Source organism: Artibeus jamaicensis, unplaced genomic scaffold (genome assembly GCF_021234435.1).
Source record: "Artibeus jamaicensis isolate MK-2021 breed Jamaican fruit bat unplaced genomic scaffold, CSHL_Jam_final contig_391, whole genome shotgun sequence".
NCBI classification, from domain to species: domain Eukaryota; kingdom Metazoa; phylum Chordata; class Mammalia; order Chiroptera; family Phyllostomidae; genus Artibeus; species Artibeus jamaicensis.
In genome coordinates, this window is record NW_026521814.1 from 9,167,166 (window position 1) to 9,189,051 (window position 21,886).

General features: G+C 36.1%; 1 protein-coding gene across 3 annotated transcripts in view; it reads right to left on the reverse strand.

Annotated features, from left to right (window-relative positions):
- Window positions 1-855: 855 nt before the first annotated feature.
- Window positions 856-21,886, reverse strand: part of TLK1 (tousled like kinase 1) — a 152,705-nt gene continuing 131,674 nt past the window's right edge. For all 3 annotated transcript variants that reach the window (XM_037139532.2, XM_037139534.2, XM_037139533.2), the window contains 9 exons: window positions 15,823-15,920; window positions 14,184-14,265; window positions 12,047-12,138; window positions 11,873-11,962; window positions 11,549-11,718; window positions 10,190-10,325; window positions 8,449-8,560; window positions 7,324-7,431; window positions 856-2,728 (listed from right to left, as the gene is read on the reverse strand). In XM_037139532.2, coding sequence (XP_036995427.2) covers window positions 2,552-2,728; window positions 7,324-7,431; window positions 8,449-8,560; window positions 10,190-10,325; window positions 11,549-11,718; window positions 11,873-11,962; window positions 12,047-12,138; window positions 14,184-14,265; window positions 15,823-15,920 — 1,065 coding nt within the window. In that variant the 3' untranslated portion in view covers window positions 856-2,551. The remainder of the gene's footprint in view (window positions 2,729-7,323; window positions 7,432-8,448; window positions 8,561-10,189; window positions 10,326-11,548; window positions 11,719-11,872; window positions 11,963-12,046; window positions 12,139-14,183; window positions 14,266-15,822; window positions 15,921-21,886) is intronic.

Here is a 21,886-nt window from a genome sequence, read left to right on the forward strand (position 1 = left end):
AATTTAATTCATCTCCTATAATCTTTGATTCTAAATGATTACCTAAATCCCCAGGCCCAGAAGATATAATCTATAATTTAATTCATCTCCTATAATCTTTGATTCTAAATGATTACCTAAACCCCCAGGCCCAGAAAGCAGTTTTATTTTATGCCCCACCCCTGTTTGTTTGTTTTGGGGTTTTTTTTGTTGTTTTTTTTTTGCATTTTTGGCTCCAGCAGTCACTTCCATTCATTTGAAAATAATATGGTAAAGCAGTGATCTAGGTCTACACTACTTATACAAATCAACCTCTTATTAAATTTATGTATCTAAAATCTTAAATAAAACCGTGCATTTTCTTATAATTCAGGACTTCAAGAAAGTTACTGTATGAACACAGGACTTTATAATTTGGAAAGACAAAAACAACAAAATTGAAAAAATTGCTGGCAGCAGCTAATAGTCAATGCTAACATTTCATTACCATTTCTGTGTGTTTGTCTATTTTTTTTAAAAATGGAATTTCTTTCTAATGTACAGAGGAGCAGGCACAGCTCTTAAACCAGGAGTCCCCGCCCAAGCCTGGTCCAGCACGGTCCCGGCCTCTTAGAAACCTGGCTGTGCAGGAGGAAGTGAGCGGTGGGAGAGCAAGGGAAGCTTCACTGGCAGTGCCTCCTGAGCTCCACCTGTTGTCCCCCGTCCCCCACATCCATGGAAGAACTGTCTTCCTCCAAACCAGTCCCTGGTGCCAAAAAGGTGAGGGACTGCTACCTTCAGCCACTCCTGAAAGCGCTGTTACTTACCCAGATTAACCTTGATAATGGTTATTAGGTTCACTTGAACAGTTTGAAACACTTTATACTTGCCTTGAAGTATATTTAAAGAATTTATTCAGCTGATTCTTAAAGAGCAAGTCAGAGCCAATATCCTAAATATTGAAAGCTCCCTTCAAATGTAATTTTCATAGTCTCCGAACTTTAACTGTCATTGTTTATTACTGTTTGGCTACATTCTCTACACTTTCAGCAGCATTTTAAAGAGACAGTATGTGTATGTACAATGGAAAAACAAAATGGCTTGCAACATCGGAAGGAAGAGCCACAGTGGAACTGTACAATACTAGTAAGGACAACCTCGGGTAGCGGAGCCTCTTTCTTCGGTAACACAGAACTTACATGTTAGTATCAGCATTATGAATGTAACAATAAAGGAATAATTTTTACAGGAGTAAAATACAACATCCTGAAAAATAATGGTTTCTACCATACAAGGCAGTTAGAAAATGTTCACATTTTAACAAATCTGTACAAACCACAAGTAACTTGTTTATGGGACCATCATCCCACCTTGCCAATAAGAACCTTCTAGAAATGTAGAATAACCATGAACAATTTATAAATCTAGTATCTATGTGCTCCACAGCCCTAGAACCCAAAAAAACTGATTTCGAGAACTCCGTATGTCCAACATGGATCATTTTTACATGCCTTGATTGTTAACGAATGCTTGCTTTTACTATGCCTGCCTCTGTGACGTACAGTCAATTTGCACCTTTTCAAGGAGGTCATCTGATTTTTGTTTCGCAAAGAAGCAACATCATTTAGCAGCAATTAAAGCGCCTTCAAGACTTAAAAAAAATACAATATCCAATTAGAAAAGCCTTATTTTTTAAACATTTGTACAAGAATAAGCTGCTGAAACTTGGTAATTGAAATACGACATATGTACAACAATTTACAATAGAGCTAGAAGGGAATTTATCATTATCCTGCATAGAACTGGTCTGCATTTGGTTATATACTTCCACTTGTTTTCACGAACAAGGCCTGGGATCAAAACAAAAGTACCTGTTAACAATTCTAACATGTTGAAAACAATGGAGATATTACAATTTAATGATTTCGACTGATTCAAAATAAGCAGCTCATTTTGTCAAAGGTGTAAAGTATCTAGGAAAAACAGCTCTCCCTTTTAATATAACTAGTGGGGGAAAAAGGTGATTTCGAGGTACAATGTGGTAAAAGCCAGAACAGGCAAATGACAAAGTCTAACTCTGCCAAAGGCTCTAACTCTCCCATTCTACACTATAAAGCACAGCTGTCACTGCCATTCAGTTCTTACTTTGGTTCCAGCAGATTAACTGCCGAATGCTGAAGAATGTATCCAGGCACTATAGTTCTTGTGTTAGAAATATGTCTCATTTTTCCAAGTGTTTTTAAATAATGAAAAACTACCCTTCATATTAGAACTCTCTAGTAACAACCAAATGTATTTAAGTATTATAAACGTTATTTACAGGGTTCCCCCCAAACAAATCATTTTTCTTCTATCTTAACACGGTATCCCGGTCCCTGTGCAACAGGCAGCCCCCTCGCCGCTCAAGGGCATAGTCAGAAGGGCACATTCATTCACTGTCCATGATCCATCCTCTCTCACACAATGACGCTACCAGGAACTTCGGTCCACAAACAGTTCTCAACCATGTCCTGTGTAAAAAAGAAAGTAACAAAAACACTCAAGTGTGCATCTGGAGGCAATTCAAAGGAATCATGCCGACTCCGGAGGAAAGTCAGTAGGTGACTATGCTTGAAGAAGGGGGCGTAGGGGATGCTGTCAGCCCAGCCATGTGTAAGTTCCCTGAAGAATTCGACCTTCTCATGTGCGGGAGAAGATACGGATCGTTCGCCAGCTGGTGTACATCAAATCGATCTTCTTTTCGGTATGCCAAACAGCGTCGTATAAAGGCCTTAAAGAAAAGGTCAGCAATTAAAATCTTTTCCCTTTTTAAATAGCAATCAACTAAATCCTATAGAACGGGCACATTTAAGATAACTTTTTCAACATCCCAAACGGAAACTCTACACCCATTAAATCATTAACTCCCAATTCCTTCCTCCCCAGCCCTTGGAAACCACTACTGTCTTCTCTATGACTCAGCTACTCTAAGTGCCTATATAGAAGGTACCTGGAATATATGTAAAATCATGAACTATTTGTCCTTTTGTAGCAGACTTATTTCACTTAGCACAATGTTTAAGAGAAATCCATATTGCAGTACACACCGGAACTCTGTCCCTTTAAAGACTGAATGACATCCAACCATGTGTGTGCGTGTACATGTACCACATTCTGCTTATCCATTCATGTGCTGACTGACACTGGGCTGTCTCCACCATTTTGCTATCTCGAATAATGTTAAGAACACTGGTCTGCTCTGAAAGATCTGTTCAAGCCTCTGCCTTTTCATTTTGTTGGTTTCCAGTGCTGGGCAGAAAGTTTTTTCATTTGATGTAGCACCACACTTTGTTTTTGTCTTTGCTTTTGTGTAAAATTCAAAAATTCCTCACCAAGACCAAGGTCAAAATCTTTCTGCCTGTATTTTTTGTAGGAGTTTTATGGTTTCAGGTTTTCACACTTTCGAGTCTTTCATCTATTTTCAGTTAAGTTTTTGTGTATGGTATAAAGTGGTCTAGTTTCACTCGTTTGCATGTGGCCGTCCAGTTTTCCCGACACCATTTACTGAAGACTGTCTTTACCCCACTGCATATTTTGGCTCCTTTGTTCACAGAATAGTTGACCCTATACATCTAGATTTATTTTTGGACTCGCGATTCTATTCCACTAATCTATGTCTCTGATTCTTGTGCCATAACATGTTGTTTTGATTACTATAGTTGTAATACAATTTGAAATCAGGGAGCATGATGCTTACAGTTTTTCTTTCTGAGTCTTTTATGGTTCTATACAAATTTTAGGTTCCAGTTCTGTGAAAGATGCCATTGGAATTTGATACGGATTACACAGAACCTGTAGATTGCCTTGGGTAGGTAGTATAATAGACATTTTAACAATATCAGTTCTTCTAATCTGCGAGCACAGACTCCATGTATTTGTGTTTCTTTGATTTAATTCATGTCTTATAGTTTTCAGTGTACAGTTCCTTCATCTCCTTAAATTCATTCCCAGATATTTTACTCATTTTGATCCAACTGTAAATGGGACTGTTTTCTTAATTTCTCTTTCTGATAGTTTATTAGTGTACATAAATGCAACAGATTTTTGTGTAAAAATCTGTTGCATTTATGTACACTAATAAACAACTTCACTGAGTTTGTTTAGTTCTAACAGTTTCTGGGTGGTTTTTAAGGTTTTCTATATACAGTTGACCCTTGAAGAACACAGGGGTTCGGGGGGGGCCAGAAGCCAGCAGAAAATCCATGTGTACCTTACGTCGGCCTGCTGCACATGTGATTTCCAATGGCCAGCTGACTCGCGAACAATGCAGGTTTGAACCCATGTTGTTCAAGAGTTAACGATACAATATCATCTGCAAATTAGTAAGTTTTATTTCATCTTTTCTGATTTGGATGCCTTTTATTTCTTTTTCTTGCCTAACTGCTCTGGCTAGGACTTCAAATATTATGTTGAATATGGAAAGCACCATTTATACTTACAAAGTTCTGGACACTTATTTCTAGTATTTATCTTCTGCTACAGTAATCTTCTTGCCCTCTCTGTTTCGTATGGCCAGAGGGTGTGCCATTTTTAGCCATAATATATTTTTTCCTATTGAGATAAAGACTTTCCTTAGAGAGAGATGCTTCTATTAGGCTTTTGTTTCCTAGGTTAACACTGAGCATCAGGATACTTTTGAAGAAGCTAAGAGTGGAATATAATCATCTTTTTTCTTTCTCAAACAGTTTTTATGTGTCCTGTCCTTGAGAATAGCTTCTTTAAAAAAATCTATTATAAAAACTACACATTAAGTATATAGCACAAAGGGAAGAGATCAAGAAAAACAATTTTATCAGAACCTCCTAAGTCTGTTCACACCCCTTTCCAGGCATGGGCTCTGCCTACAACCCACTTAGGTAACCACTATCCTAACTTTTAACATTGAGTTGAGTTTTGCTTGTCTGACCTTTATATAAATGAAATCACAGATTATATTCTCCTCAACCTGGTTGCCTTCTTTCATTCAATATTATATTTCAGAGACCTATCTTTTTGCAATAGATAAAACATTCCTAAATGATAACTGGTAAGTCTTTTGCTTTCTTATTGCTGACACCAGATGTAACTTTAGTTTGTCTTTAAATTCCTAAATGACACAAATTCATGAATTAAACAATTTTCAGTTCAACTATCACTGACATAAATACTTTTTAATGTGATTAAACTTTAATTTAAAATGAACTATTTTGCACGTTCTTTGCTTTAAAATTCATTAAGAGTAATTTTTTTTTCTCGAAAAACAAATCTAGTCCTGACTGGTGTGGCTCAGTTGGGTGTCATATGAAAGGTTGTTGGTTCAATTCCTGGTCAGGGCACATGTGAGAGGTAACACCAACCGATGTTTCTCTCCCTCTCTCTCCCTTCCCCTCTAAAAATAAATAAATAAGATCTTAAAAGTAAAATAAAAACAAATCTAGGTATTCCCATCATTATGCCATAGTTAGCTTACTAATATTTATCATAAGTCTTTCTGATCCCTTAGGTCTTATCTTTTTAAGTCTTTAACAAATACAAGAGTTGCAGAGACTGACCACTCTAGATATGGTTAAGATAGAGACAAACTTTTCCTGTCTGTTGAAGGCAGAGTTTAAAGGGATGAAAAGCTACAAACAGCAAGGCTAAGAAGTATACAAGGGGTAAATATGCTTAGGATACACGAATCAGGTCAGCAGAGGTACTTGGCAAAGGTGTATTCTGTAGGGACAAAAGGTTAAAAAATGAACAAAAAATAATCCCCCACCCCTCCCCGTCCCAGGTACCAACATGGTAAATGTGGCACCAATGAAGAACCTGAGGACAGAACCAGAGGTGGTAAATGGGACTTCTTTTTGACATACTACATTCACACTATAGTCATTCCTGGTCATTTCTGTCACTATTAAAAATGTAAGTAAATGATCTTGCATTGACTAATAAATTCATTTAGTTTCGATTCTGATGCTGAGAAACAGAAGACAAAATGCAGATGCTATGGATAAAATGAAATATGGGACAGTTTCAACAAACACTCTGAATTACACAAAAGCCGGTACAATTATGGAGGCCACTGTGACCTTGACCAGGGACACACAGCAGTGCTTATCTACATCCTAACAACACAGAAACTATATAATGCTTGTTGGTGAATTATTCTTATGGCCTAGACTATGCAGACTAGAAAAAAAGAAGAGTGCTTTATGTGTTTGTCTTAAGAATTTTACAGGGTTTAAAAAGGAGAATCCAACAGGGAGTCACAGAGAAATAAACTCTGGGATTAGCATAACAAAGTAGGAGTAAATATGCACATGTGAAAACCAATCGGGGGAAGGAAGGCAGGGAGATGTTAAGGACCACAGAAGTTTTGCTATTAGAAATATCTATTTCACGTTACCATACAGACACATATGGATTAGAGCTTTAGAAAGCCACTTGTGAGAGCTGCACAGGCTCCTGTGAGCAAAGCTGAAGAAGAGGTCAGCCTCTCTCAAGTGCTAGTGCAGGGTAGCCTGAGATCAAGTAGCTCTGCTGCTTACTAGCTGGTACAATTTTGGATAAGATACTTTTGCTATGGCTTGGTTGGTTTCCTACTTTATAAAATGCAATAAAAATACCTGTATCATAAGGTTAAAAGATAATGCATATAAAGTGTCAGCACAATGCTTTTATTATTTCTTATACAGCTGATCCTTGAATAACATGGGGGATCAGGGGGCATCAACACCCTGTGCAGTTGAAAATCCATATTATTACTTTTGACTGCCCCAAAACCTTCCCTACTAATACTTAAATAGCTGATTAAGACATATTTAGCATGTTATATTTATTATATACTATATTCTTACAGTAAGAGAAAACAAAAATATTAAGAACTCCCCGAGAGAAAACATGCACACATAATTTATGCATTCATATGTTTTCTTAATTTTTCCAATATTTCTAAGCTATGTGATTCACCTGTTTTTTCAAATTGTCACAAACTGCCAAAAAATTTTTCAACATGTTTATCAAAAAAATACATGTATAAGTAGACTTGTACAGTTCAAACCCACGTTGTTCAAGGACCAACTGTGTATTTAAATATCTCAGTATTAATATAAACTGATAGCATAAAGGTAATGATAGGCCCAGATCTTGAGATTTTCCCTAATTTTCAAAGCCAGCTGGTGTGAACGAAGAATCAGGGATTATATTTGGGTCCTTGAAAGATGAACACTTAAACCAAAGGCCTAAGCAACTCTTGTTTTCAGAGCAAATCACAACCCCTTCAGGGCAGATTTTCCTGTGGTGACAATCACTTTTGTTTCATTTACTAATGAGTAATTACTTTGTTTTATATAAATTTAATACCTTTGCTTCACTGCTTACAACGGGTTTTACAGGAAACTGAACTTCTGTGGCTTTTAATATTGTATTTTCTTGAAGAATGTCTTGCTGAGACTGATTGTGACCAAATGGCTAAAAAATAAAAACAAAATGTTGAGAAAGTTATCTCACAAAACATTGAAGCAGAGATATTAGTGAATACTCAAGATGCAAATGATCTGTGTTCTAAAAAACTCTTGTCCTCAGTTACATGGACCATCACGTCAACAAAGGCGTAACTGGCAGCAGTCTGCAAGCCCATCTAGCCAACCCTCCACACAGCCAAAACCCTGAGCATAAGCAGAAGAAAATAATGCTATCATAGTAAGTCATTAAGAAGTTTGAAACTTTATTCTGAATATTTACAAAATGAAGTTGATTAGAGAAGAGATGAAGTTGTGGAAATGCCTGTGAAACCACAGAATAAAATACTTGGAGCTCAAAGGACACGCCGAGAATGTGAGGGAGTGGAGAGCATGGAGGATGAAGAGTTCTGACTCCAGTATTCTTAACAGCAGAGACTGGTAGCACTGTCTAATACGGTTACTTCTTTTACTTAAGTTAAAAAAAAAAAAAAGGGCAAAATGCAGGCCACATAAATTGTTATGACATTAAAATAATTCTGATCCATGGAAATTCTATGAATGAGAAGAAGCCTGGCTTTAGTAGAAAAGATCTAAATTGACTTGACTTCAAGTTAATGAAAATTTGTATTTAAAGGGGGAAAATTCGGCAGGCAAAGGAGGACAAAGGTGGAAGAGGGTATAGGGAGACAAATGGTAATGCAAAAATACAATACAAACTAATCACATGGGGGGGAAGCATACAATTAAAAAAAAAATTAGCCCTGGCTGGTGTGGCTCAGTGGATTGAGTGCCGGCCTGGGAAGCAAAGGGTCACCAGTTCAATTCCCAGTCAGGGCACATGCCTTGGTTGCAGGCCAGGTCCCCAGTTAGAGATGTGTGAGAGGCAACCACACATTGATGTTTCGCTCCCTCTCTTTCTCCCTCCCTTCCCCTCTCTCTAAAAATAAATAAAACCTTTTTAAGAATTAAAGAGGAAAATTCAACTTATCTACATATAGCTGCATTCTGGTATACTTTAACTTACCTTTCTACCATAAAGACACTGAAAGAAAATAACTCCAACCGACCACACATCAACCTTGTTGGAAATTTTTGGTGGTTCTTTTCCAACTACAAAACATTCAGGAGGTAAATACCTATAGTTTTGGGGGGCAAAAAAAGGAAAAGGGTACTATTAACAATCTATAAGTGGGGAAAATCTCAGAAAACTAATTTTATCCACACTAAAGCTTGGGACTTTTCATTAGTGAAAATCACCAATCAAACTTCTGAAGCATTTACATTCTTGTATCATTTCATCCCAGTGCCAAAACACAACTTTGTGATAAAGTATGCTACACACACACAACTGAAGTGTACATTACATATATTATCTACAGAAATAAAAAGTTATTAGAAATTACAATGTTCTAATTTGGGTTAAGTGTCCGATAACAGAATAAATCTTCTCCCATTACCCCCCTTCACCAGCATCAAACTGTAGGCAGTTCTCTTCCAAACACACACACATCTAACCAGGTGGCTCTTTTGTTTAAAAAACCTCACTGCCAAGGCAGACCTCAGATTTCTTGTTTGCAACAAAACCTGTCCTAATCCAGAAGCAACGTAAATTTCCAACATCTGTACTCACTCTCCTCCCTTAACTCTTCAAATTGGCAAGGGAAAGCCCATTGACTTGGTTGCCCACACTGCTTTTCTGTCACCTATGCTTTTGAATATGACAATCTCCAATAACTTCCCTAACCACTCCAATTCTTCTGGTGAGCACCTTTTCCTTGAGTGATAATTTTAAGTATGAAAGAAAATCATAACATATCATCTTATTCATGTTCCTAGAAAATGCCACAAGCAGAATTTAAACTTTAAGGTGGCTTTAAAAGAATACATGAACGTAATTAACCCTTGTTCATGAAAAGCAAAGACCAGGAAGACCTGTGGTATCTTATGGAACTGGTTGGTCACTATGTGCCCAGGCCGAAAGTGTGGGGGCTGTTCCAGAAAACCTAATGTCAACACACTGTTCGATGAAGTTAACTACAGTTATCTCTCTCTCTTCCAATTAAAATTTCACTCTTTTTGCTGAACTAATTTATTCTGAAAGCTAAGTTTGTTTGGAAATTTTACAGTCTATGTTTTTCACTTTAGTGAATTTGATAGTAAGTTTGACAATTCTCACTTAGTTTTTGTCAACACCTACCTAACTTTGAAGGCAATGACATTCATTTAGACTGTGAAATCTATGGTTCTATCCAGACTTACATCTGTATGTATTGTGTGAAATCAATAAAGGTATTTTTGAGAGTGAAGTCCAAAGGCCAAGAATATGTGAGATACCTCTCCCATCCATGATCAACAAAACATCCATGTCCAACAAGAACTGTAACCACAAAACCTCTACAGTGGGGGCTTGATGCTCATTTCTTGTAACAGGGAAGATGTGATAGTTATATAAGCACTTTTTCATGATTAACATCACTCTAACACTAGAGAGGAAAACCCACAAATTCTCTACGCCAGATGTTTCTGGGCAGGTAGTGAATTCACTTGCCAATGCCCAGTCTTTCTCCCTCTAGTGAGGGCACATTTACAGGTAAGACCCGGTGAGTACAGAAAGCCCGACGAGAGCAGCCTCCCTCCTGACTCAGACTTCCTGTCAGCACCCGCACCGCAGTGATCCCAAAGGTGCACGGAGAGGAAAACTGAGCTCTCATCCAGAGCCCTGCCACTAATCTAGGTAATCTTGATGTTTTTAGTAACACATTTACCAGTAAGTGCCTGCCCCTTGGGAAGTTAGATCCATCCCATCTACACCGTAGCTATCATCATCCATAATCTTGGACAGACCAAAATCAGTGATTTTGATTTCTCCACATGCTGTTCCATCTACCAGAAGGATGTTTCCTAGGAACAAAACATAAGGTTCTTTTAATGATACATATATAAAAAACATTATCTTTACAATTTATGTTAACTTTTGGGAAGTAAATATATATTTAAAAATTTAAATATAATTTTAAAATATTTTTTAAAGATTTTATTGATTTTTAGAGAGAGGAGAAAGGAGGAAGAAAGAGGGAGGGTGACATCAGTGTGCAAGAGATATATCGACTGGTTGCCTCTCATGTGCCCTCAACTGGGGACCTGGCCTGAAGCCGGGCATGTGCCCTGACTGGGAATCAAATCAGCTACCCTTTGGTTCACAGGCCAGCAGTCAATCCATTGAGCCACACCAGCCAGGGCCAATTAAAATATATTTAAAATATGATTTTAAAATGTGACATGACAAAAATAAACTTTAAGTTGTACTAGTATTCTATTGACATTTAAAAACTAAACCAGACTGGTACAACCATTATGGAAAACAGTATGGAATTTTCTCAGAAAAATAAAAATCGACCTGCCTTTTGACCCAGCAATTCCACTGCTGGGATTATATCCTAAGAATCCTAAAACATCAATATCAAAGAACCTATGCACCACAATGTTCATAGCAGCACAATTTACAATAGCCAAGAGTTGGAAGCAACCTAGGTGCCCATCAGTAAATGCATGGATCCAAAAATTGTGGTACATATACACAATGGAATTCTATGCTGCAGAGAGAAAGAAGGAGCTACTACCATTTGCAACAACATGGATGGAACTGGAAAGCATTATGCTGAGTGAAATAGGCCAGGTGCTGAAAGACAAATACCATATGATCTCACCTTTAACAGGAAGCTAAACAACAAAACAAACAAGCAAGCAGAAAAAAAAAAAACAAAAAACCCAAAGACACTGAAATAGAGAACAAGGGGATAGTGACCAGAGGGGAGAAGGAAGGGAAGTTAAGGGGAAAAAGGGGGAGGGATTTGGAGGAACAAATAGGAAGGACACAGGGACGAGAATTAAGGGGGGTGGAAATGGGAGGGAGGTGGGGAGCAAGGGGCGGGGGAGGCTGGGATGGGAAAAATAGACAAAAAACTGTACTTGAAAAATAACTAAATAAAATTTAAAAAAAAAACTAAAAAAACAACAACAACAAAAAACCTAAACCAGGAAGTATGTTTTCAGGTAAATTAATAAATATGACTTTATACTCTTTAGAGCTTTAAAAAACTATTTAGACACATTTTATTAATTACCTGGCTTAAGATCATAATGTATAATAGGGGGTTTGATTTCATTGAGATATCTTAGTGCATTTACAATTTGCATTACAATAGACCTAGCTTCTTTCTCTGACATTAATTTATGTTGCTTCAGATAGAAATCCAAGTCATTGCCTTCACAGTATTCTAACACTGTACAAAACCTACAATGGAGAAGAGAAAAAAAATTAGACATAAAATACTATTCAATAATTCAGGCCCACAATGGGGGAATAAAGATATTTATATCATCACCACAGAATAGGGTAAAAGCAAAAGCAAACATGTCTTAAAAACTAAATCCTTATAACCACTTACGTATCTGTATCCAAGGAGAAATAATCGTAGAGTTTCACTATTCTGGGATGATCCAGTTCTTTGTGTATTCTGTACTCTCTGCAGGCATGTCTACAGGAAGAGAGAGCACATTAATGCTCCATGACCATTAAATATATTTTCACTTGATAAAAAGAACAAAGTATTAATATTTACTTGTGGTAGTTTTCCTTTTTCTCATCCCTCCAGCTTTTATTAAGCTGATGGATCTTCACCGCAGCGTATCTCTGTTCATAAAGGTCAAAAGCCTAGGGATTCGAGCCAGAGAAGAGTTAGGTCCGAAGAGCAAGTAAATAGCTGAAGAGACTTAAAAAAAAATTTTGGTGATCATTTTTACATAATATGGAATTACAATATACACTACAACTCTTATGTTCATCTCTGCTAAGATTAGACACAGTTCCATGACACGTTATTAAAAACAAGATACAAATTCCACGGTGCTAAATCAGAGAAAACGCTAATGTCAATTTTCACATTCTAGTTTTATAAATGCCAATATACTGAATCAAACTAAATAAAGCTATTTCTTGTTTTTAATAGGAACTACTCCCTCCTGGCAGCAGCAGTAAGCAGCCAGGAAAACAGATGGCTTTTTTGGTAGGTTGAGTAAAGCAAATCTTTTTTCTCTAGCTTCTCCTATCAACTCCCCACATTTTCCTCTCCACTCCCCACTTCTTTGATAATTAACAAGTTCCTAAGAGGCTTAAAAAAATTCTAAGCTTTGATTATGAAATTGTTCAAACAGAACCATAAGTCTTAACCATCTATCATTATCACACTTAACTATATCAATAATTCCTAACCTCATATAATACCCAACCTGTCTTCAATTTCCTCTGGTTGTCTCCAGGGGGGGAAATAAGATTTTATACTGGTTTGTTTAAATCACCAGCCTATTTCTCAAGTAACAAAATAAAGAACGGTGAGTATTCTTTTAAGGCTTCAGGTGATTTTTAAATGTTTTTTTAAAAAACAATGAATATTAAAAGAGAGATTGAATAATTTAGGTTCCACTGTGATTTATATATAAAGGTACCCCTTTAATTATTTTATTTTTTAAAATCCTCACCCAGGACATGATTATAGGATTTTAGAGAGAAGGGAAGGGAGAGAAAAAGAGTAGAAGAGAAATATCAATGTGAGAGAGAAACATGGACCAGCTGGCTGCCTCCGGTACTCACCCCTGACAGGGGACAGAACCCACAATGTCGGCATGTGTCCTGACGGCTAATCAACCCTGTGGACCTTTTGATTTATGGGACGACACTCTAACCAACTGACACACACTGGCCAGGGCCAAAGGTGGCCCTTTAAAAACACTTACAAGCTTACATATTTATTAGAAAGAAGGTCCTCAGTCCCCGTTCTCCCCATCAATTTCATCTAAAAATGACCAGTAGTAGTGAACTGCTTATCACATAATTATAAAAGCAGGAGGAGCTCAGAATACTATAGGATAGAACAACTAAGAATATTCACTTTGTAGTGAGATAACCTTATTAGCTGCATGACTCTGTAATAATACCCTCTCAGTTTCAGCCTCATTGATCAAGTTTGGGTTGTTGAGAGAATTAAATAGAGTGAAACAAAAAAGTATTTAGAAAAGTATGATTCATAGTAAACATCCAATAAATATTAGCTAATTATATTATTAAAAGTTGGGTTTAAAGAAATAGATTTTTTAAAAGTTCATGTGAGAGCAAAGGAGCATAAAGGATATAATTCAGAGGCACTCACAAAAACTAGTAAGAGATGAAAATAAAACTGTAAGTATACTACCAATAAAGAAGGAAAAGAAAAGAGAAGAGAAAAGGAAAGAAAAGCCTAAGAGAGTTCGTAAGGGCACTGTGCTTACCATAAAACTGGATATATAGTCCAGTTTTAAAACTGGCTGGTGTGGCTCAGTGGATTGAGCACTGGCCTGTGAAACAGAGGGTAGCTGGTTTGATTCCTGGTCAGGGCACATGCCTGGGTTGCAGGCCAGGTGCCCAGTAGGGGGACCATGAAAGGCAACCACATATTGGTGTTTCTCTCCCTCCTCTCCCCTCTAAAAATAAATAAAATCTTAAGAAAAATACTGGATATAGTTAAGTGTATTCGGTATAATTTGGTAGGTTATTTTTGAGGTCTGGGAACAGATGAAAAATTTTCCACATAAATTAATGGTAACTGCTTCTTTGCTTTATGTTATCTCAATTTCTGAAAGGTTTCATAGGAATGCTCTACTTTTGGATAGAAGGGGAAACCTGTATTCCTTTATCTTTATGAACAGAAAAAAACTTTACATTACCTTATACACTTCACTAAAGCCACCTCTACCAAGCAGATGAAGTAATAAATATCTTTCATTTAATGTTGGATGATCTTTGAACCTTAAAGGTAGGAGGAAAAACACTTAGTAACATGAAAATGCACATAAAAAGGTTCTTTCCTCAATGAAGTCCCAAGTTCTTATTCTGCTCCTAGGTAAGGTATTTTTCAGTTACTCTACTGCAAATTCCAAATTCTGTTCCATACTTTTCTTTATCTGTGTGACTATCACCCTTCTTCACTCTTGATGTTCACAAAGCTTAACATTCATAGGTGAATATTCAGGTTCAATGACCCATTGCAGCACCGTAATAAAGAGCTACCCTATTGTGTTGTCAAGAGCTTTATGAAATCCCATTATCTACTCAGCAGGAATTACTTCCCTTGGAAAAATAATACTTTTATATTGGGGGTTATGGTTAATCAAGGTTTTATAGCACTGACATGATTAAAGAGAATTATACTTATAAACTGGCCTTCAACCACGATTAAATTTTACTTACTGTCTTTGGAGTTCTATAAATAAAATTTTAATTCCCAATTAAAAAAAGATAAACTTGTTTAAAAACTTAAAAAAATAATCACTCACAGATAATATTACTATTATAGATATACAAAACAAATTTAAACATAATTTTCAGAACAGCCAATTGTTCTGTTCTATTAGAATTTTCATCTGGCATAATTTAGGTTGTTCTATAATTATAATATTTCATACATAGATGGTAAAAATAGGCCTCTTTAATTTTAAGCAAGATATTTATACTACACAGCAGAAACTGGCCATTTCCGATTCTGACAAGTAACGCCTAGCTTAATTTCCATCTTTTTCATAGGGCTCCCACCAGCCCACAGGGATTTTCTCTTCATTTTTATAAGCAGGGATTAAGGACAGAGACTGTAACTTAAATAACCTTTCTTCGTCTCAAATTTTGCATAATAATGCTGAATATATGGCTTACTGAAATCCCTTTAGTTGAAATGATTTCTTCTTCCTTACTGTAATATTAATTTCAGTATTCAGTCAACAAATACTTATTGCATGCCTACCATGTGCCAGGCACTGGGTTAGGCTTTGGGGATACAGTAAGAACAAAACTAAGCCCCCCCTCTCATAGAGGTTATATTCTAGGTGGAAGAGACAGATAATCAGTAATTGAAATATAAACTTTTAATTCTAGGTAACAAGTGTTGTACCAAAAAAAAAAGCAAAGCAAAGATACTGAAAAAAATAAAGTGAATGGAATGATGTAAAACTGCTATTTTAGACAGGGCTGCCTGGGGATGGCCTCACTGCTGACCACCTGGAGTGAAATAAAAGGTAAGCCACTCAGATATTTAGAGGAGGAACGGGTCAGGTGAGAAAACGGTAAGCGCAGAAGCCCTGAGGTGGAAATGGGGGCTGGCGTGCCTACAACCTACAAATGAGGGGAGGATCACGATGTGTGTTGGTAAGGCAGCCAGACACAGGACCTTCTGACCCCCCGGAGGGAGTGTGGATCTTTTCTAAGTATGATGAGAAGGCCCCCTCCCCGCTAACAAAGAAATACTGTGTTTATGCTCTACACAGAGGAGAAACACTTTCGTCATGTGAAACTGAAACACAGATAATGACTTACTGTGAATTATCTTCATTATTTATCCTTTTGAGCTCTCGAATGTGAAGATTTCTGACTCTTTCCAAACGTTCAAGTTCTGCCTGGATTTCTGCCTCTTCCTGAAAATGAAGAGAGGAGACTATAACAAGCTCAATTTATTTGTGATATAAAAAAGATATTTTTACTCATGCATCAATTTTTTACAATGACAGGAAGAATAGTGTATTATAAAGTACCACTGAGTAAAAAGACCAAAGTGCTCTTTTCAATGCCTGAGTGATGGAAAAGATCAAGAAAAAGCCTATTTCAAGAAACCATACTCCACATAAAAATCTATACCTAATGAGATGCTGAGTTTTGCTCTGTGCAAGAAATCTATTTTTATAATGTCTAAGCTGAAAATGACTGCCAGGTAGTCTGAAACTGACTTATAACACAAAATGAGCTAAAAGCTTTATTTCTGATACATCCAAATTTTAATTTAAGAGAAAATCATCTACTAGTATAAAACAAATTAAATGAAGATATTTTAAAATAGTTAAAACAAAAAGAAAGAAAGACAGAACTGCCAGTTACTCCTACATCACACATCTGGAACACACACACACAACTCACTCTGTACAAATCCCACTGTAATCTTAAAAAAGCTCTCAGACAACAATTGTATGAATAGCTGTGACAGATCCTTAGGTATCAGAGCAGATCTAGGCAAATCCTAAAGAAATTTATGTTAACATTCATTTAATATAAAAGTGTTGATATTTTCATGCCTCAAAATCCATACTTTAGAACATTTAAAAAAAAACAGACACAAACAACATCATCACACATACTTCCTCTGATTCGTCAATATAAATTTGAATATTATTTAAAGAATGATTAAGAATATACCAAATTTCAGCTGACAGTTCTAAAAATGCCCAATTTTACAATAATTTAAAATATTTGTTGAGTAAATAAAACTACATGTTGTCTTGATTTAGAAGTGTACCTGCTATCATTATACATCTGTATCACAGAAAACAGATTACTTCTAAATACTGTACTTAAATATTTCTGTATTTCATTAGCACCTCTTCTTTTAGTGATTTATCTTCTATTTTAAAATCCTTTATCTCAAAAAATTAGTGATTCTGAAATTTACTTCAAAAATATAAATAGCACTTCATCCCAAAGCAGATTACAGAAGTATAACCTGTAACTAAGGCTTACACACTAAGAAATGTTCTAAGTATTATTAAAAAAAGTTCATTGAACAATTAAAAAAATAATTTTTAAAAATGTTCACAGGTTAAAAAACTAAACCAAACTATGTTTGTATTCCGTTTGACCCTTAAGAGTTATTTTATTTTGAAGTGAAAATCACTACTTGTTGTACAATAGATTATTTAATGTAGATTAAATAGAAACTTCAAAATAAACTTAAATGAAGGTAAACCTTTTTATTGTAGAATCTGAGAGATTTTTCTAAAATAGATATACCATACCAAACAGATATTTAACTGAAATGTCCTCATTTAATGTAAGTTTCAGTCACATATATTTCTAATTTTAATGAAAAAAGAAAAACTCCCAGGAGAGTAAAGATTATTTATAAGGGCAGAAAATAGATTAAAAGGCTTTGAAAAAATAAACTCAAGCCACAGGTTAGCTGTCTTAATTTACTCATAAAATAGAAAAGGAAACTGGTCATACAGGAATGTCCACGAGTATGAAAAAAACTCAAATTAATTTACACACAGAACACAGAAAATGGTAACTTTTTCTTTTCATATTACTAATGTTTGCTGCCTTAAGACTTAAATTGATTCTTACACATGTAGGAAGCTACCGAACACTTGGTAGGCTGGTAAATTTTTAAATAATCTGATAAAATAGTGAAATGCCTATTAGAGCAGCAGCTGAAATAGTTGTTTTAACTTTATTTGAAATTGTGGTACGAGGATACTATTTCAAAAGAGAACTTACAGAAATAAAATTTTATTGAGTCATAAATATGTAATTATGAGATTCAACTAGATTACTGAGATACATAATTACATTTGTTTTATATTTTTTTGGTAATTTTCAGATGCCTATACAATGGCAGTTACCAATATCACAAAATAAATACTTATTTTAAAAAGTAAATGTATGCTGCGTCAGTTAAGCAAGCTTTTCTTCGTTATAAAACATGACAAATATGTCTCATAAAATCTTACAATACAAAAGCACAGGCAAGCTTCATTTCAGTTTGAACTGTAAAGTATGTAAGAAAAAACAATGTTATAAGCACTGGGGAAAGAAAAAAGCTGGCTCCTAGGTATTTAAAAGGAAGTGTCAAGGGAAGGAACTATAACTAAGTCTTACGTTCAGACAGACATAAATCCTCCATAGTCAGTGAAATGTATTTACAAATTTCATACTGTAATTCAGCATTTACTTCACATCTTGGACCTTAAAGTGACACACCCTGGAAGATAATTTTGCAACTCTAAGTAATTTATCTCAGAATCCCACTGAACAAAAGTATACATACTATTTTGGACTGGAGGTTGTGTTCCCCTAAAATTCACATTTATGCCCCAACCCCCTTTGGAAAGGCCCCTTTCCAATGGCATTTGGAAATGGGGCCTTTGGGGGATAATCAGAGTTAGATTAGGTCGTGAGTATAGGATTCTCGTGATGGGATTAGTGGCTTTATAGGAAAGAAGAGAAAGACACCACCACCACACCTACCCCTTCTTTTTGGGAGCACAGGGAAAAGGCCATGTGAAGACTTGAGAAGGTGACCTTCTACAAACCAGAGCGCCTCACCAGAAACTGAACCCTTCCAGAACTTGATGTTGAACTTCCAGCCTCTAGAACTGTGAGAAAGTAAGTTTCTGTTGTATAAGCCACTCAGACTGTGGTATTTTGTTATGGTAGCTGAGCAGAATAATCTACACACTTTTAAGCACAAACACCAGGGCAATACTGTTTAGTACTGTATCCCTTACAGAAAAGGGTGAGGCCCAATTTTGGTCTGGCCTCAGAGTCCAAGTCTAGAATACAGCAACCTCAGCAACTAACTTCACTTCATTGCAGATCATTTCCAAAGATCTATCCCACAGGTCATGCTCTCCTTGAGGTCAACATTAACCTATGGGCCAACCTCAGAATTCATGGTTTTCAGAGGCTTTAGGAGAAGCACCTGGGCTCACAATTGATCTAAATTCATTACAGACTGGGATCCTCAAATGCACGGCAAAACTAGGCCAGATTACTAAAATAAAAGAGAGATCATCCAACCAGCTACATCATGCTCAGTAAGAATACCAAGTTTAAATTCTCCAGTCATCCACTAGCTGAACAGTTAAAGCAGAGAAGGTCTAGACTAGAAGAAACAAAGAACTAAACAGCATCTTAAGAAAGAAACTGTTCTCTATGGGCAATTATGGTGTCAAAGGGACATGAGTAAGAATGGATTGTATTAAAGAGAGGTAGGTCTGGTGATCACACAATAAAAGAACATGGCTCTTTTCTGTTTCAACAAAAAGACAGGGTAATGGACAATTTAACAGTATACACACCAGCTATTTTAAGAGTATTTTAAAATAAGCTCTCCTACATTACATTAAAAAAAAATCAGGTCATAGAAGCAAACAACAGATCTTGATAATGCCTCATTGTTTAAGAAACCTTCCAAAATTTTTTATTAAAAAACTTAAATGAAAGGTAAAATTCATAGGAACTTAACCAGAAAGGCTTGTCCTTCACAACATGTCTAGCATAGGAATGCTTTCTATTTGTTATCCAAGCCTCTTCTGGCAACTTAGTATGCCCTTGGCTCAACATTCTAAGCCAAAAGTATATTACGACAATGCAGAATCTCTGCAAATGCCATATTAAAACTAATGAGCAGATTTTTAAAAAACATATCCCGTAATGGCAGTTAAGGGGGAAAAAAAGGTGGGATGTGTGGGCATTAAGCTATAAAGCTAAAGAGTTATAAAAAGCATTTTTACATGTAAAACTGATACATTTCCTGAAAAAATTTAACATACTAGTTTAAAAACAAATTGAAAATGTGTATACAATATTATCCCCTCTACAAAGCACCCCCTCAATTTTGAAGATCTGCCTTTCTATAGAAGTGAGATAAGATGAAAAATATTTTTATATAACCTCAGCTTGCCTATAATTGATGAGAGCTGATCAAAGAAATTCTGTTTGGTATATTATGAAAATGGTGGAAGCAGAGAAATGCACATAACTTCAAACTGTCTATTCAACACCACAACACATTACGTGGTCTAGGAAAACTAGTTCAGAATGAGGTTTCAGAATGTTTAATACTAAATTCATTTTAGTAACGGACAACAGTCCCTCAAAAGTTAGTATGTCTAGGTCTTCAAATTAAGTTTTATTTCATAAACTATGTCATTCTAAAAGTGTATCACAAGGAAAGTGAAAGGTGAAGTTAACAAAAGGCACTATTAAAAGCTAATGGAAGGAGCCACATAAAAATGAATCAAGGAGAAGATCATTACCGATTTACTTCAAGTTTGTCCTCATTATATATCCCTTGATAATTTCTACCACATGCTTTCGCGTATCTTAAATATGGGTATGAGATATATGAACCATTGGAAATGTGAACCAACCAACCTAAAAACCACCTAGATAGCAGATCTAAATTTATAAAAATCAGTTTTGAAATTACATGCCCATAGTCCTATTTCTCCTTGAGTATGACTGTGTAGACTGAAGAACGAAGTGAGAGAAGGGATAAAAATTATGAAATTCTTATCTAACTATATAAATGTTCCTCCCACTCCTATCCCTAACAGATCACCGTGGTCATTATTACTGTATCATCCTCTGGGGTGTTTAACTGGCTCGGATGATCAGTTTAGAGCCTTAATGGTTTCCTCTCTTCGCACTTCATTTCCTTCTTTGGTGGGGTGGGGGACAGTTGTGATGGGGTGGTGTTTTAGTCTTTCTTTAAATGCATACACACTTACATTAAAATCCCTAATTGGGAATAACTGGTAAAATGAGAAGTGGTTCTGTCAGTTCCCCCATTCTGTTTAAACAAAACCAAACAAATTCTACCTTAGCAATAGCAAATAAATATAACAATGCAACTGACTGGCAAAATTTAAATATTTAGTACACTTTTTGAAACAGCAATTATAGTTGCTGTATTGGGGGGAGGGTGAAACTCCCTGATGTTAAACATGAACAAGGGTGCTCACACCGACCCCTGGCACACAGACATGGTGCCTTACAAGAGTGTATCACAGCCCTTCTCATACCTTTCTGCTTCCCTTTCATCTCTTTGGGGTGGGGGGCGCTTTTGTGGATTCCATAGATTTTTTTAAGAATCTGAAATGATTTAACTTTCTACATGATAAAGGGAAAGGCCTACTCTTCTAGCCTGTCTTTACATATATGCACATAAATAACATGCAGTTATAGTTCTGATTGGGAAGGGCCAGTGGCCAAGCAATTGTGAAGATGTAATGTCATAAACTTAAATTAATTAAATCTAGCTCTAACTAATGGCTAATAAAACTTCTAAGATTCTTTCCAAATTTACTCTACCTATGTAACTGGATTGAAACTGAACACCATGGAGATGAAAAATATTTTACCTTTAAATTTTTATTTTAGTAACTGAATTATCATGTACTACCAAAATAAGATGTATGATTATAAATAAAGAAACACAGATCAAGGAATATGCTTGCAGGTCCATAATGAGAGTAGGAGGTAGAATATAAATACTGGGAGTTTTCCTATTACAGCTGGTTCCACATTCTCTCAGCACAGTCATCTTTTATAGACTACTACTCATTTTTTAAGTAGGAAGCAGTAGTAAGAACAAAATGTTAAGTTTAGAACTCCAACACTCTTCTTGGCACTTTTCTTGTCTACACACGCCAAGAAGTCAGGAACCTCATAACATCCTCATGGGCTTAACCATGACTTTTCCTACTGTAAGTGCCTTTATCCACTTCCACTGAAACTACTGCCTACACAAGCAGCGTCTGGTGTTATGTTCTAGAGAAACACAATGTACAGTGTGGTTGTGGCTTTAACTGACAGAAGAATTCCCAAA